The sequence below is a fragment of the Lithobates pipiens genome, unplaced genomic scaffold, assembly GCF_037356315.1.
Source record: "Lithobates pipiens isolate NorthernLeopardFrog02 unplaced genomic scaffold, aLitPip1_a1.2 Scaffold_28, whole genome shotgun sequence".
Lineage (NCBI taxonomy): Eukaryota > Metazoa > Chordata > Amphibia > Anura > Ranidae > Lithobates > Lithobates pipiens.
This window is the reverse complement of record NW_027507789.1, coordinates 207,369,612-207,387,927: the sequence shown is the minus strand read 5'-3', so window position 1 is coordinate 207,387,927 and position 18,316 is coordinate 207,369,612. Positions and strand designations below refer to the sequence as shown.

Here is an 18,316-nt window from a genome sequence, read left to right as displayed (position 1 = left end):
TGGAGTGAGAGTGCTGGTGATTGGAGCAGTGCACACCACTCAGGAAGTAAGAGCGCTGGTGATTGGAGCAGTGCTCACTACTCAGGGAGTGAGAGCGCTGGTGATTGGAGCAGTGCCACCACTAATTAAGTAAGAGTGCTGGTGATTGGAGCAGTGTACACCGCTCAGGAATTAAGAGAGCTGGTGATTGGAGCAGTGCACACTGCTCAGGGAAAGTGCTGGTGATTGGAGCAGTGCACCCCACTCATGAAGTAAGAGCGCTGGTGATTGGAGCAGTGCCACCACTCATTAAGTAAGAGTGCTGGTGATTGGAGCAGTGTGCAGGGGGTGGGGTGTCACACCGCTGCTTTAAAGGCTCATAGGAGCAGTGCACACCGGGCGAACATTTTCGAAAATCCTATAGCAAACATAGGAACATATAGGAAAATCGGGCGAACATTTTCATTCAAAGAATTTTCGTATGATTTTCGTATAGTGTGTACGACACTTTCCCCAACACATTGCTCTAATCAAGAACAGCATTTTTATTTATGAAATGTGGGAGTTCACCGTTCCAGGGTAATTACCTCCCCTAAAAGCAGCTGTCTCCACAATCAGGCAGGGTGCTAGCTCTGTTTGCAACAGAGATAATGGAAACATGAATAGCTAGATAGCCGCACTCCAAGTTGAAGTGCGGCTATCCAGCTATTCATTTTTCCAGCATTTTTATTTCCGTGCATGCAGCCTGAGTGCATTATAGGAATACATAGAAAGGTTCAGTTTGGCTTTAAAGAAGTCTCACTTAGATTTTTTTTTTTTAAATGTGTTCCTATCCCCAAGGGCAAAGTACATCTACACATCCTCTCTTCCTAGGTGTTAAGTGAGTCTTTAGCGCAGCCATGCTGCATGCACAGTAATAAAAAAAAAAATGCTGTTCTTCATTAGAGCAGAGTGCTAAGTGTCACACCTCTGGGGACCTGGGCTGTTGCTAGTGTGTTAGAGCACCAATCCAAAGCATCCCCCTGAACACTGCTCCAATCAACAGCAATCTCACTCCTTGAGCAGTGCTATTGATTGGAGAAAAAGAAAAATCTATTGTTTTATTCTAGATTTGTTCTAGACCTATTCTGTATTGAGCATTCCAGACTTTGTTTACAGCTCGGGTGTGTGCACATTTTCTCATGCATGGTGTGTAGGGAAGCCCATTCATTTCATAGGGCTGCCACACACGTGAGAAACACGGGGAAAGAAGTCCCTGACCTGCAGGGCTTTTTTTCTCAGAGAGAATAGGTGCAGAGAATCCCCCCACATGCACACACGCCGAGCTGCATCAAATAGTATGTGTGGCTAAATTTCACTAATAGTGGGAAGGTCTTAAAGGGGTAATAAATACTAATTGTACATTACATCCAGAGTGCAGAATTCAGGGGTGCATTACACATGAAGTGCAGAATTCAGGAGTGCGCTACGTACATAGTGCAGAGTTCAGGGTGCTCTACACACAGAGTGCAGAGTTCAGGGTGCTCTACACACAGAGTGCAGAGTTCAGGGTGCTCTACACACAGAGTGCAGAGTTCAGGGTGCTCTACACACAGAGTGCAGAGTTCAGGGGTGCACACAGAGTGCAGAGTTCAGGGGTGCACACAGAGTGCAGAGTTCAGGGGTGCACTACATATGGAGTGCAGAGTTCAAGGGTACACTATGTACAGCGTGCAGAGTTCATGGGTGCGCTACACACCGGGTGTAGGGTTCATGGGTGCGCTACATACAGAGTTCAAGGGTACACCATGTACAGAGTGCAAAGTTCAGGAGTACGCTATATACATAGTGCAGAGTTCAGGGATTCTCTACATACAGAAAATAGAGTTCAGGGGTGCACTGCACACAGAGTGCAGAGTTCAGGGGTGCACTGCACACAGAGTGCAGAGTTCAGGGGTGCACTGCACACAGAGTGCAGAGTTCAGGGGTGCGCTACATACGGAGTGCAGAGTTCAAAGGTACACTACGAACAGAGTGCAGAGTTTATGGGTGCGCTACACACAGGGTCTAGGGTTCATGGGTGCGCTACATACAGAGTGCAGAGTTCAAGGGTACACTATTTACAGAATGCAGAGTTCAGGAGTGCGCTACATACATAGCACAGAGTTCAGGGGTTCTCTACATACAGAGTGCAGAGTTCAAGGGTGCGCTACATACAGAGTGCAGAGTTCAAGGGTACACCATGTACAGAGTGCAAAGTTCAGGAGTGCGCTATGTACATAGTGCAGAGTTCAGGGATTCTCTACATACAGAGTTTAGAGTTCAGGGGTGCACTACACACAGAGTTCAAGGGTACACTACATACAGAGTGCAGAGTTCATGGGTGCGCTACACACAGGGTGTAGGGTTCATGGGTGCTCTACATACAGAGTGCAGAGTTCAAGGGTAAACCATGTACAGAGTGCAAAGTTCAGGAGTACGCTATATACATAGTGCAGAGTTCAGGGGTTCTTTACATACAGAGTTTAGAGTTCAGGGGTACACTGCACAAAGAGTGCGGAGTTCAGGGGTGCACTGCACACAGAGTGCAGAGTTCAGGGGTGCGCTACATACGGAGTACAGAGTTCAAGGGTACACTACGTACAGAGTGCAGAGTTCATGGGTGCGCTACACACAGGGTCTAGGGTTCATGGGTGCGCTACATACAGAGTGCAGAGTTCAAGGGTACACTATTTACAGAATGCAGAGTTCAGGAGTGCGCTACATACATAGTACAGAGTTCAGGGGTTCTCTACATACAGAGTGCAGAGTTCATGGGTGCGCTACATACAGAGTGCAGAGTTCAAGGGTACACCATGTACAGAGTGCAAAGTTCAGGAGTGCATTATGTATATAGTGCAGCGTTCAGGGGTTCTCTACATACAGAGTTTAGAGTTCAGGGGTGCACTACACACAGAGTTTAGAGTTCAGGGGTGCACTACACACAGAGTTCAGAGTTCAAGGGTACACTATTTACGGAGTGCAGATTTCATGGGTGCGCTACACACAGGGTGTAGAGTTCATTGATGAGCTACATACAGAATGTAGAGTTCATGGGTGCACTACATTCCACTTTCCTCCCTTTACAGCTCTGACCTCTGCACAACCCCTCAACTCCGCCCTCATCTTCTCCGCCACTCCTTAAAAGCTCCACCATCTTCCACATATACCTTACTTTTATTGCCATATTGGGCTAAAACACCAAGTTGGCTCTAGTACCTCCCCACACACTGTAGGTGGCTTCTCCTCTCACTCTTACAGGGGGATCATCCAGTGGGGCATCGGCATCTGGGCACCAGGGGAAAAAAAAATTAGATTACAGAGCGTGCAGCCTACCATGGGACCACTCCCACCCCTGACTGTACTCCGGGCACCTGCATCTCCCTTGTCCCCATCCTGTACTCAGTGGAGTTGCTCAGGAGATCAGATCTGTGGGAGCTGCTGGGAGACAAAATAATCACTTGTAAGCACAGAAGCCGGACGTCTGTGTTTACAAGTGATTGTGGTGAGCAGGGAGCAGAAGGCATTTGTGCCGGAGGTGGCAAAACTGAATTCCATCAAGTTCCAGCTGAAAAAAAGCCCTGCTGACCTGTAGACTTGCACTCCACCGAACCACGCAGTGTTGCGGCACCATGCTGTTTGGCGTGTGTGGCGATGTGCGTGGATGCCGATGCGTGGGGGTGCTATTCAGAATTATTGGCACCCCCGCACCTTTTTCTGTTGTGTTTCTGTGCGTGTTGGGAAAGCATGCAACTTTGCACAGGTTGTCAACACGCATAGATGTGAGCCAAACCTAAGTCAGAAGTACAGGGACAAAATAAGTCATTGCTTATGTTGGTGGGTATTTCATATGAAAGTATTGGTGTAAGGAGACGCATATGGGGGTAGCCTGCAACAGACGTGTTTTTAAGGACAGATCTGTCTTTTTCATGGTGGTTGGTTTATCCTGTACATGATTTTCTAGGTTTGAGTTTTTCCTAATAATAAATTACATAATTAACACGTTGTTCTTGAAGTCATTAGAACTTTAATGTTTCCGTCTTCTATATTTTTGGAGTATTGATGAATGTATGTCTAATCTGTCACTGACAGCCTGATTCAAAGATGGAGTTACATTTGAGAGAGAAAGCTGAGGGGATGAGTAGAAAGTCATATCCACAGTCTCTGACCATCTCTTGTATCAGGTCTGCATTCTCTGACCATCTTCTGTATCATGTCCACAGTCTCTGACCATCTACTGTTTTATGTCCACAGTCTCAGACCATCTCCTGTACTATGTCCACAGTCTCCCGCCATCTCCTGTATCATGTCTGCAGTCTCTGACCATCTCTTGTATCATGTCTGTATTCTCTAACCATCTTCTGTATCATGTCCACAGTCTCTGACCATCTACTGTTTTATGTCCACAGTCTCCCACCATCTCCTGTAGTATGTCTGCAGTCTCTGACCATCTCTTGTATCAGGTCTGCATTCTCTGACCATCTTCTGTATCATGTCTACAGTCTCTGACCATCTCCTGTACTATGTCCGCAGTCTCCCACCATCTCTTGTATCATGTCTGCAGTCTCTGACCATCTCCTGTAGTATGTCTGCAGTCTCTGACCATCTCTTGTATCATGTCTGCATTCTCTGACCATCTTCTGTATCATGTCTGCAGTCTCTGACCATCTCTTGTATCAGGTCTGCATTTTCTGACCATCTTCTGTATCATGTCCACAGTCTCTGACCATCTACTCTTTTATGTCCACAGTCTCGGACCATCTCCTGTACTATGTCCACAGTCTCCCACCATCTCTTGTATCATGTCTGCAATCTCTGACCCTCTCCTGTAGTATGTCTGCAGTCTCTGACCATCTGCTGTACATGTATGCAGTCTCTGACCATCTCCTGTATCATATCTGCAGTCTCCCACCATCTCTTGTATCATGTCTGCAGTCTCTGATCATCTCCCGTAGTAAGTCTGCAGTCTCTGACCATCTCCTGTAATATGTCTGCAGTCTCTTACCATCTCCTGTAGTATGTCTGCAGTCTCTGACCATCTCATGTATCATATCTGCAGTCTCCCACCATCTCTTGTATCAGCCACCGATAAAAGTGATCTTGCGGCGAATCCCCCGCAGAGACCACTTTTATCTTGTAGCAGACCACCCGCTGAAGACGAGGATACCAGGGTTATGGCTGCTAGCTGCTGCCATAACAACGATATCCTCCTTCAAACAGCCAGCCGCAGTAAAACTGCAGCGGGCGGTCCCTAAGTGGTTAATGAGTGAAATAAGTATTAGACCCCTTTGCAAAACATGACTTGGTACTTGGTGGCAAAACCCTTGTTGGCAATCACAGAGGTCAGACGTTTCTTGTAGTTGGCCAGCAGGTTTGCTCACATCTCAGGAGGGATTTTGTCCAGCTCCTCTTTGCAGATCCTCTCCAAGTCATTAAGGTTTCGAGTGTGACGATTGGAAAATCAAACCTTCAGCTTCCTCCACATATTTTCTATGGGATTAAGGTCTGGAGACTAGGACACTCCAGGATCTAAAATGTGCTTCTTCTTGAGCCACTCCTTTGTTGCCTTGGCCGTGTGTTTTGGGTCATTGTCATGCTGGAAGACTCATCCAATACTAATTTTCAATGCCCTGGTTGAGGGAAGGAGGTTCTCACCCAAGATTTGATGGTACATAGCCCCCGTCCATCGTCCCTTTGATGTTTTGTCTGTGGCACCTTCAAAGTCCCAAAGTAATTTCTCCACTGTAAGGAAGTATTAACCCTTTCCCGCCGAGCGTACGCACATCTGCGTACTCGGCTTCCGGGGGTTATACCGGGATGATGCCCGCACCTGCAGGCATCATCCCGGTACCGTTTTTTACAGCAGGCGATTGGCTATCCAGGCATAACAACCGATGCGGCTAAAAGACGCTCGGCTGTTATGCCGGAGGAGCGGGAGGGGACGTCCCCCCCTCCCGCCGCCTCTCGCCGCTGTTACCGGTGCTCCCGCTCGATCGGGAGCACCGATTAGAGATCCGTCGGCTCTGGCTGCTGGGGAGGAACTGGAACAAAGCCGTAATCGGCTTCGTTCCAGTCTCCTCATCGTAAACACGGAAGCGACGTCATGACGTCACTTCCCGTTTACTCGGCTGCCAATGGCGCCGGTTTTAAAAAAATATCCGGTATTCAGAATCGCCGTTTTCGGCGATCTGAATACATTGAAGTGTAAAGGAGGGGTGGGGGGTCTTTTAGACCCCCGATCCCTCCATAAAGAGTACCTGTCACTACCTATTACTGTCACAAGGGATGTTTACATTCCTTGTGACAGCAATAAAAGTGATCAAATTTTTTTTTTTTTTTTTTTAAACAATTTAGTCATTTAAAAATAAATAAAATAAATAAAAAAAATAAAAAAAAAAATGTTCAAAGCGCCCGCCGTCCCCGCGAGCTCGCGAAGCAAAGAAAACGCATACGGAAGTCGCGCCCGCGTATGTAAACGGTGTTCAAATCACACATGTGAGGTATCGCCGCGATCGTCAGAGCGAGAGCAATAATTCTAGCAGTAGACCTCCTCTGTAACGCTAACCTGGTAACCGTAAAAAAATTTTAAAGTGTCGCCTATTGAGATTTTTAGGTACCGTACTTTGTCGTCAATCTACAAGTGCGCGCAATTATAAAGTGTGACATGTTTGGTATCTATTTACTCGGTGTAACATTATCTTTCAAATTTCGCAAAAAAATTGGGCTAATTTTACTGTTTTGTTTTTTTTTTATTCATGAAAGTGTCCCTTTTCCCAAAAAGTTGCGTTTAAAACACCACTGCGCAAATACCGTGTGACATAAAATATTGCAACAATCGCCGTTTTATTCTCTAGAGCCTCTGCTAAAAAAATATATATAATGTTTGGGGGTTCCAAGTAATTTTCTAGCAAAAAATATGGATTTTAACTTGTAAACACCAAATTCCAAAAATAGGCTTAGTCATGAAAGGGTTAAAGCGGAACTACACTGCATCTGAGCACCACAAACCAAAAACACTATTTAAGACCACAATACATACATACATATATATAGGTTGCGGTTTTCAAGTGGTTTACCAGCCATAACCCCCGGTATTTTTTTCTGTATCCAGTGGATGGATTTCTCATGAAAGCTCTCCGAGCGGCTCATGAGCCACGGCATCACTTTCACATGGGGCAGGAGAGGGACATCCCCTCCTCCCGCCGCACGCCGGTGTTTCGCTGGCTTACTGTTCTTACCAGCGTGCTCTGAGAAACAATCCAACGGTGCGGCCGGTTGGTCACAGAGGCGATAAAAGACTACATCATCTTGGATCGCCTCTATGGCCCTGGAGGACTGGAGTGACCAGGGTGGAAGTAAACACGTTTATTTTTATTTTTTTAAAGCAAAAGATCAAAATTTTTTTTTAAATGTAAACTTTTGCTTTTAAAGGTAAACAAGAGATTCAGGGTCTTTTTGACCCCAGATCTCTTCATAAACAGGACCTGTCGCCCTGATTTCTATTACAAGAGATGTTTACATTCCTTGTAATAGGAATACAAGTGATTAAAAAAATATTAAAAATCAAAAGGACAGTGTAAGAATAAAAAGTCAAAATAAATCAGTAAAAATAAAACAAAAATGAAAAGGACAGTGTAAAAATAAAAAGTAAAATAAATCAGTAACAATAAAAAAATAAAAATAAAAGGACAGTGTAAAAAAAAAAAAAAGTAAAATAAATAAAAATGAAAAGGATAGTGTAAAAAATAAAAAGTAAAATAAATCAGTAAAAATAAAAAAATAAATAAAAGGAAAGTGTAAAAATAAAAAGTAAAATAAATCAGTAAAAATAAATAAATAAATAAAAGGAAAGTGTAAAAATAAAAAGTAAAATAAATCAGTAAGAATAAAAAAAATTAACAGGACAGTGTAAAAATAAAAAATAAAAAGTAAAATAAAAAAATTTAAAGGACAGTTTAACAATAAAAAGTAAAATAAATCAGAATAAAAAAAAATGTAACAGGACAGTGTAAAAATAAAAAGTAAAACAAATCAGTAACAATAAAAAAAATAAAAATAAAAGGACAGTGATAAAATAAAAAAATAAAAAGTAAAATAAATAAAAATTAAAAGGACAGTGTAAAAATAAAAAGTAAAATAAATCAGTAAGAATAAATAAATAAATAAAAGGCCACTGTAAAATTAAAAAGTAAAATAAATAAGTAAGAATTAAAAAAATTAACAGGACAGTGTAAAAATAAAAAATAAAAAGTTAAATAAATCAGTAAAAATAAAAAATTAAAGGACAGTGTAAAAATAATAAGTAAAATAAATCAGTAAAAATAAAAAAATGTGAAAGGCCAGTGTAAAAATAAAAAGTTCAATAAATCAGTAAAAATAACAATAAATAAATGGACAGTGTAAGAATAAAAAGTTAAATAAATCAAAATGAAAAAAATGTAACAGGACAGTGTAAAAATAAAAAGTTAAATAAATAAGTAATAAAAAAAAATATGTAAGTGCCCCCATCTCTCCGTGCTCACACACAGAAGCTAACGCATATGTAAGTCATGCGTGCATATGTAAACGCTGTTCGCACCACCCATGTGAGGTATCTCCGTGAACATTAGCGTGAGAGCAATAATTCTACCACTAGATCTTCTCTGTAACTCTAAACAGGTAACCTGTAAAGGTATTTAAACTTTGCATACAAAGATTTAAGTTGTTTTTTGCCATTCCACGAGCCTGCACAATTTTAAAGTATGACATGTTAGGTATCTATTTACTTGACGTAACACAATCTTTCAAAAGTTGGGTTATATGTTGTTTTTTTTTTTTATTCAATAAAATGTATTTTTTTCCAATACATATTTCCGCAAATACCATGTGACATCAAAAAATCGCTATTTTATTCCCTAGGGTCTCTGCTAAGCAATGTATACTGTTTGGGGGTTATAAGTCATTTTATAGCAAAAAATACTGATTTAAGCAAAAAGTGCCAGAAAAGGCCTGGTCTTCAAGTGGTTAAAGGACACCTGTCATGAGAGAAATATGGGAAGGGGTGCCGTTTTTTGTTCTCCCTCTGAAAATGTATGTTGCTTGGTCGTGTCTGGCTCCGATGCTTCTGGGGTCACAAAGCCAGAACGAGCATGCTGTAAGTGAAAATTAGAATTCCTTCTTCTCGTGCTTGTCCTGTATCAAAGCAATTAGCGTTCTCAGAAGAGAGGTCAACGGCGGCAGCCTCCTTGCTTCTGTCATGGCCGGTTCCCTTTTAATTCTTACTACCGTTGCCTGATGTTGTCTTCTCCTGTCCTCCAGGAAGAAGATGGACCTCCCTTTGTCTGATGCGTTCTTCCAGGTGGACCTCCTCCGAGAGCTCCTGCTCAACGGCAGCTTCAACGACAGCCTGTTCAATAGCACCGGTGACCGCTTCCTCCCGTTCGGTGTCCAGGTCACCATAGTGGTGGTGTACCTCATCGTCTGTGTGGTGGGGCTTGTGGGTAACTGTGCCGTGATGTACGTCATCGTCAGGTAAGGTTCTGGCTTGTATACTTCAAAGCTGGCCATAGTCACACAGCCGTAAAATGGACCTGTACTCAAATGTCAACTTGCATTACCCGTAGAGGTACACCGAATGGAAATTTGAGTTGCCGAAATGCAGGATGCACTTGGCCAAAAAATCAAAACGAAAATTACATTTAAAAAAAAAAAAATGCAGTATATTTGTATTCATATATATATAATTGTATTATATTAAAATTTTTAATTAATATCATGAATTTAAATGAATATGAATTTATTGTCGGCCATTATTGGCATCTTGACCCCACGAAAAGCTCAGGAAAAATGTATCCCTTTAAATTCTATGTATGTCTTCACACTGGTCCATTGGGCATCCGTTGGGGTGTTAAAAATCTTGCTTACCGCATTTTTGGTCAGTTAAAAAAAACAAAACGCACCTCTCCATTGGAAACGCAACAAAAACGCATCAATAACGCACCAGTGTTACATTTTTGATGCGGTCTTTGAGTCACCTCACCTGAGGGCCAGTTCACACCACATGCAGTCCAGTGCCTTTTTTTTTTTTGTGCATCAAAAACTAAAAGGAAGTAGGTTATATGGTTTTCAATGGCATAGTTCACACCAGTGCTTGCAGTCCCAGTGCATTCCAGTTCCATTCCAGGAGGAAAAAATGCACTGGACTGCATCAAAAACGCACCAAAAATATGTAAAAACGTGCATGCGGAAAATCATCTGGAACGCATCTGGACTGCATTTATATGGGATGACCTGGCCTTTAGTAAAACACACCATAAGCACAGTACAATCATGATAAAATAACAGCAAAATCACGGCAAAATTGCATGCGTTTTTTTAGCGTCATTATCTGCACCTTTTTCTCTTATCTGCAAAATGCCTATACCACCATTTTCAGCCGATATGTTTCGGCCACTAGACATGTGCAATTCATTTAGTTGCGAATTCGTTTTTTAACAAATTTTGACAAATTCGTTAATTCTGAAATTTCCAAATTTTTTACTTTTCGGAATTTCCCAATTTTACATTTTCGAATTTCCGAAAATTCTAAATTTCAGAAATTCGGAATTTCGCAAATTCGGAATTCTGAAATTCTATATTTTGGAAATTCGAACATTTTGGAAATTTGAAAATTTGAAAATTTAGCAAATACGAAAATTTTGGAAATTCGAATTCTGAAGTTCGGAAATTCTGAAGTTCGGAAATTTCAGAAATTCGATATTTTGGAAATTCGGAAATTTTTAAATTTTAAAATCTGAAAATAAGAATAAAAATCTGAAAATTCAAAAGAATGAAAATCCGAAAATTCAAAAGCCCGAAAATCTGAAATCATCACAAATTAGTTATTTATTTATTAATAATAACTATTAAATTAAAGGTATTGGAATTTCCTTTCAAATTTGGATGTTAGAGAACGTAACAAGTACGAATTTATCCAAAGTTACGAATTATCTGAAATAACGAATGCTGTATCTGAAAGAATGGAATGTAACAATCTAATAATAATAAATAACAATATTAATAATAAAAACCCTTTTTATTATTATTCTTTATTATTAATTTGTTCCATTCCATTTGTTTAGATGCGACATTTGTTATTTCGGATAATTCGTAACTTCAGATGAATTTGTATTCGTTACGTTCACTAACATCCAAATTTGAAAGGAAATTCCAATACTTATAATTTAATAGTTATTATTAGTTAGAATTTTACTGATTTTATTTCTTTTTTTCAGATTTTTGGATTCTCTAATTTTTGAATTTGGAAATTCGGAATTCGAAAATTCCAAATTTCCGAATTTCCAAATTTTCGAATTTCCAAAAAAAGCAAAAAAATTAATGAAACGAAAACTAACACATTTTTTATCAGTGCACATGTCAATCAGCCAATGAAATTTCAGTGTATCTGTAGTTACCTGTCATGCTGTAAAGGATACCTAAGGAATAACAGAAGGGCTGTAAGGCTCGATTCACACTAATCAGTTTTTTGATACATTTTGCAGAAATGCAGGGACATTTTTTGACATGAAAGACATTCACATTAATGTATTTTTGTGCCTCTGCATTTTGGGATAGAGTCAGGGACTTTTTGCATGTAATAAAATTCAATGGACCCGCATCCAAAACGCAAGTACCGTGTTTTTACCGCGATTTTGCTGCGATTTGCGTTTTCTTTTCTTTTATTTTTTTTACACTGTATATAGCTGGTTGCTAAGGAGGGGACTGGGAAACCGGCCACCGCGTCCTTAACAACCAATGAGTCATCAGCTGTCAGAGGGCTTCCTGCTCAATGTAAAAAAAAGAAAGGCGGCTGGAAAAAAAATAGTGAAAAAAAAAACCAGCATGAGGTTCCCCCGCCCCCACCAGGTCCATACCGGGCTCAGGCATGAGGATTCCGTGATGTCACAAGGGGGAGTGGCCTCCAGATGACATAATCCGATTGCCACGCTCCTATCGTTAGAAATGCAGGACATTGGCGCCATCAGATCAGCGGGACACAGCATCGGAGGAGGGTCGTCGGCGGAGGAAGAAGAACACCAAAAAAAGAAGACAGAAATAGAGCAGAAGAAGAAGCAGGGGGAGAAGGAGGAGACCGGAGGATGAAGATGCAGGAGAAGATGGAGGAAGACTGGAGGAAGAAGAACACTGGACGAAGAAGAGCGAAAGAAGACCAGAGGATGAAGCTGTAGGAGAAGACCGGAAGAAGAAGCGGAGAAGAAGAAGAAGATTTTTAATAAAAGACTTGTCAAAAACTGTCTACTGTATTTTTTTACACTGCACTACGTTTTTTTTTTTTGTGAATGGGTAGGGGTACAATGTACCCCATACTCATTCACATGGGGGGCCAGGATCTGGGGGCCCCCTTGTTAAAGGGGGCTTCCAGATTCTGATAAGCCCCCTGCCCGCAAACCCCGACAACCACCGGGCAAGGGTTGTGGGGAAGAGGCCCTTGTCCCCATCAACATCGGGGCAAGGTGCTTTGGGGTGGGGTGCGCAGAGCCCCCCTGCCCCAAAGCACCCATTACCCCATGTTGCCATGTTGATGGCATGTGGCCTGGTATGATTCAGGAGGGGGGGGGAGCTTGCTCGTCCCCTCTTGTTCCTAACCTGCCGGGCTGCATGCTCAGATAAGGGTCTGGTATGGATTTTGGGGGGACCCCCACGCCATTTTAAACAATTTTTTGGCATGGCGGGTCCCCTCCGAATCTATACTAGATCCAAGGGCCTGGTATGGACCTGGGGGGGGGGAGGCTTACTGTTTTTTCTCTTGATTTTTATTTTTTGAGAGAATTTTTTTTTTTTACATTCAGCGGGAAGCCCGCTGATGACCGATTACTCATTGGTTGTTAAGGACGCAGCGACCGGCTTCTCAGCCCTCTCCTTAGCAACCAGCTATATACAGTGTAAAAAAAATGCAAATCGCGGTAAAAACGTGCATCAAAAAATGCGGCAAGCACCACAAAAAGCACTGCAGGAACGCTCAAAAGCAACATGCATAGATGTGAATCGAGCCTTATGCCCTGTACACACGGTCGGACATTCCAAAGACAAAATCCGTCGGAATGTTGATTTTTTTCCGACGGATTTTGGCCCAAACTTGTCTTGCATACACACGGTCGCACAAAGTTGTCGGAAAATCCGATCGCTCAGAATGAGGTGACGTAAACCACGTACAGCGGGACTATAAACAGGCCAGTAGCCAATGGCTTTCGTCTCATAATTTATTCTGAGCATGCATGGCACTTTGTCCGTTGGAATTGTCTACATGCGATCGGAATTTAAACAATCGGATTTTGTTGTCGAAAATTTTTACATCCAGCTCTCAAACTTTGTGTGTCGGAAATTTCCGACAGAAAAAGTCAGATGGAGCCTACACACGATCGGATTTTCCGACAACACGATCCAATCGCACATTTTCCGTCGGGAAGTCTGACCGTGTGTACAGGGCATAAGAATTACCTTCCCTGGAGAAAATGCTGCTCTGGGCTCCGACCAGTGCTGATCACATGACCAAAAGCCTAGGGCTCATGACCTCTACTGAAGGGGTAGATCAGCCAATTCAAACTTTGACCCTCTACTACAACAGAGAGTGTATGAGCAGCACCGGAGGGATCCCTGGAGCTGCATAATCCCCCAATCAAGGGACCTATTTCAGGACTTCTCCTGCTCTTAAAGCGGTATTAAGGCCTGGGTCACACCTATGCATTTTTTTGTGCGTTTTCAGTTTTGCAGAAACACACTACAGTCCATTTAACATTGTTTCCTATGGGGTCACGTTCACATCCGGTGCATTTTATACAAAGGACCAGGGATTTTTTTCTGCTTTTTGGTTCCATAGACTTCAATGGATCAAAAGTGTGTATTGAAAAATGCAAACTGCAACCTGCATAGGTGTGAACAAGGCCTAAACCCTCAACCAAAATTGCAATATATTGCAGCTTACCAATCATTAGATCATCATTCATTTTTTTTATTTTTATTTTTTTTAGGCTTTTTTCTCTCAGTTTTCACCTGGTGATCTGGCCAGTAGCACACCCCCTGTAATAGAGTGCCCCCACTCTGGATGAAGGAGCAACAGAGACCCCTTAAGACAGCAGCATTGTCAGTCTGGGGGGGGGGGGGGGTGTTAGATGTGCTAGCAGATTTAAACAGTTGGTCTGGTTGAAAAAAAGACACATCTAGTCCATCTAGTTCTATGGAAGAGCCCTGGGGCCATCATAAAAAAATTATAATAATTTGTTTACAGAATTCTGAGTTGAAAAACAAATAATAATAATAATATAAATATATGTGTATATATATATATATATGTGTGTGTGTGTATATATATATATATATATATATATTATTCTTTTTTGTTTTTACTGAATTCAGATTATTTATTTTTTTTTTACAGACTTTCCATCTCAGATTTCTGAGTTAAAAAAATTACAGAATTCTGAGAATAAAAGTCAGAATTCTGAGATTAGTTCAACCAATAAAAGGGAAAAAATAAATGAATAAACTGAAAAAAAAATTAAATTAAAAAAATGATACAATTCTATATACACAGTTGATCCAGAGGAAGGCAACCCCTCCCCCAGCAAAGCACATCAGATTTAGATACACTAACAAACTGAAACCAAACTCCAGCTCACACTTTGTTTAAATACAAACTTTTTTTTATTGAAAAAAAGTTTTTCTTACAATAATATGAAGCAGCAATAATGCAACATAAATATGAGAAGTTGTCAATTATGGATACAGTACACTGAAAATGCGTGTTCTTATAAACAAATGGTGATCTTATGTGGCATATAACAAAGTGTCACTTCAAATAACCAGCTCACACATTAAAAGCAGGTACAGCAGTTTTTTTTTTTCCTTTTGGGATAAAGGTTTTGCATAAAGTAATAAAAGCTGATCACTGTAAGCACCCCTGTCAGTGGTAAATGATTTGTCTCATCCATGCAACTGATACATTCGGCAAGAGAGCTTGTGCTTTTGAAAAACGGGCTTACTGGCTGGATCACCAGAGAAAAATAAAGGAAAGCTTAAAAAAGAAAAACAAAGGCAACCATCACATCTAAGAATCAGTAAATGTTTGGTTTTGGGTTTAATACTGCTTTAACCTTCTCAGATTCGAATATCATTAAAGCAGAACTACACTGTATCTGAGCACCACAAACTGAAAATGCTATTTAAATTGTTTTTAAGATTCAAAGCAAACTTCCCCATCCATCCATTTCTCCATACTTTATTTTGCTGAGAAATCTCCTGAAAAACACCCCTGGCATTTCTTGCTGTGGCCATCTTGAGTAAGGGCAAATGATTCATTGTAGAACTTACTTCCTGCTCAGAAAACCCCTCCCCCTCTCATCCACTATGACCTCATTTGCCGAGGCAGGAAACCAGGAAGTAACTGAAGAAATGTAAAAAAAAAACAACAGCTTTAAAATCAGTACATATGATATACCTTCCTATCTACTTACTAATTCTAGCAGCGTAAGGATAAAAAATAATAATCATTGTTGATTGGGAGAGTGAAGTTCCACTTTAATATATAGCTTGATGTTAAATGTTGAGTTAGGAACGCTGCTAATTCGATTATCTGACGAAATAAAAGAATGCAGCTGGTTGGCATGTTAAGCTCCTGTTTTTGGGGCTTTGCAAGTACTCTTTAAGTTAAAGGACAGCTACAGTGGGGAAAATAATTTTTGATTTTGTAAGTTTGCCCATTAGAGACAGAATAGCAACCAAAAACCAAGAAAAAAATACAAATATTATAAATTATAAAATGTTATAAATTCAGTTGAGGTTCAGAGAGTAAAATAAGTATTTGATCCCCAAGCAAAACGTGACTTGGTACTTGGTGGAGAATCCCTTGTTGGGAAGCACAGAGGTGAGATGTTTCTTGTAGTTGGTGATCAGGTCTGCACACATCTCAGGAGGGATTTTGGTCCACTCTTCTTTACAGATCTTCTCTAAATCCTTAAGGTTTCTTGGCTGTTGCTTGAGAACACCAAGTTTCAGCTCCCTCCATACATTTTTTATAGGATTAAGGTCTGGAGACTGGCTGGGCCACTCCATTACCCTAATTTGCTTCTTCTTGAGCCACTCCTTGTTGCCATGGCCGTATGTTTTGGGTCATTGTTGTGCTGGACCCATCCATGATGCATCTTCAGTGTTCTGGATGAGGGAAGAAGGTTCTCATCCAAGATTTTACAATACATGGCCCCGTCCATTGGCGCCTCAATGCGGCAAAGTTGGCCTGTACCTTTAGCAGAGAAACAGCCCCAAAGCATCACATTTCTACTTCTGTGATTGACTGTAGGGATGGTGTTTTTAGGGTCATAGTCAGCTTTTTTCTACCTCCAAACATGGTGAGTCGAGTTAATGCCATAAAAGCCATTGTTGAAAGAAAGCCATAAGAAGTCCCATTTGCAGTTTGCAAGAAGCCATATGGAGGACACAGCAAACATGTGGAAGAAGGTGCTCTGCTCAGATGAGAACAAAATATAACTATTTGGCCTAAAAGCAAAACACTATGTGTGGTGGAAAACTAATACTGCACATCACCTTGAACACACCATCCCCACTGTGAAACATGGTGGTGGCAGCATCATGTTGTGGGGATGTATTTTTTCAGCAGGGACAGGGAAGTTGGTCAAGATGGATGGAGCCAGATATAGGGTAATCTTAGAAGAAAACCTGTTATGCTGCGTACACGCGATTGGAATTTTGGTCGGAAAAGGCTCTGATGGTTTTCCCAATGGAATTCCGATGGGATTTCGCTCAAGCTGTCTTGCATACACACGGTCACACCAAATTCCGACCGCCAAGAATGCGGTGACGTACCACGCATACGACGGGACTAGAAAAAGGAAGTTCAATACCCAGTAGCCAATAGCTTCCATCTCGTAGTTGAGTCTGAGCATGCGTGAGTTTTTGCGTGATGGAATTGCATACACACGATCTGAATTTCCGATAGAAAGTTTTTCCGTCTGAAAAATTGAGAACCTGCTCTCAAATTTTTGCTGGCGGGAATTCGGCCAGCTAAAATCCAATGGAGCATACACACGGTCGCATTACCCGATGAAAAGCTCTCATCGGTCTTTTGCAAATTTTGAAATTCCGATCGTGTGTACGCGGCATTAGAGTCTGCAAAAGACTTGAGACTGGGGCGGAGGTTCACCTTCCAGCAGGACAACGACCCTAAACATACAGCCAGAGCTACAATGGAATGGTTTAGATCAAAACATATTCATGTGTTAGAATGGCCCAGTCAAAGTCCAGACCTAAAGCCAATTGAGAATCTGTGGAAAGACTTGAAAATTGCTTTTCACAGACGCTCTCCATCCAATCTGTCAGAGCTTGAGATATTTTGCAAAGAAAAATGGCCAAAAATGTCCCTCTCTAGATGTGCAAAGCTGGTAGAGACATCCCCAAAAAGACTTTCAGCTGAAAGGGGGTTCTACAAAGTATTGATTTGGGGGGGCTGAATACAAATGCATGCCGCACTGTATATTCTCCCAGTATTTCACAGGCTTGTCTAAATGTTGTGTAGCAAACTTTATCAAGCTTCAACATGCTTTTTTTTTCAGCAATGGAGTCTTGCATAGTGAGCGTGCATAATCGCCATGGCGGGGGAGTGCATTACCTATGGTTTTCTTTGAAACAATTGTACCTGCTAATTCCAGGTCTTTCTGAAGCTCTTGGACAGCTCTTCTAATAATTCTTTTCACTCCTCTGTCAGAAATCTTGCAGGGAGCACCTGGCCGTTGCTGGTTTATGGTGAAACGATGGCCTTTCCGCTTCCGGATTATGGCCCCAACAGTGCTCACTGGAACATTCAGAAGTTTAGAAATCCTTCTGTAAGCAATGCCATCAGCATGTTTTGCAACAGTAAGGTTGCAAAGGTTTTGAGAGAGCTCTTTGCTTTTACCCATCATGAGATGTTTCTTGTGTGACACCTTGGTAATGAGACACCTTTTTATAGGCCATCAGTTGAGACTGAACCAGCTGATATTAATTTGCACTGACAAGGGGCAGTATTGCTTTCTTGTTACTGATAGATTGTCATTCCATTTTATTACACATCACTTCTGGACTTATTTGTTTTGTCGTCTTTGTATTTATGGATTGCATGATGGGTTATTACCGACATGTGGTGACAATTTCATGTCAATAGCACCTTTATAAATATATTTACCTACAATAATGGTGACGTGTTCAATACTTATTTTGCTCGCTGTATATATACACTACTGCTATAGAATATCTGGTCTATAGTATTCCTCTTCACCCTCCCCCCAGGAGCTAC

General features: G+C 41.3%; 1 protein-coding gene across 1 annotated transcript in view; it reads left to right on the top strand.

Moving 5' to 3' along the window:
- OPRL1 (opioid related nociceptin receptor 1) overlaps positions 1-18,316 on the top strand; it is a 126,436-nt gene that overhangs the window by 15,336 nt on the left and 92,784 nt on the right. The window contains 1 exon segment of the mRNA XM_077460379.1: positions 9,295-9,507. Within this exon segment, the coding sequence (XP_077316505.1) occupies positions 9,295-9,507 (213 nt within the window).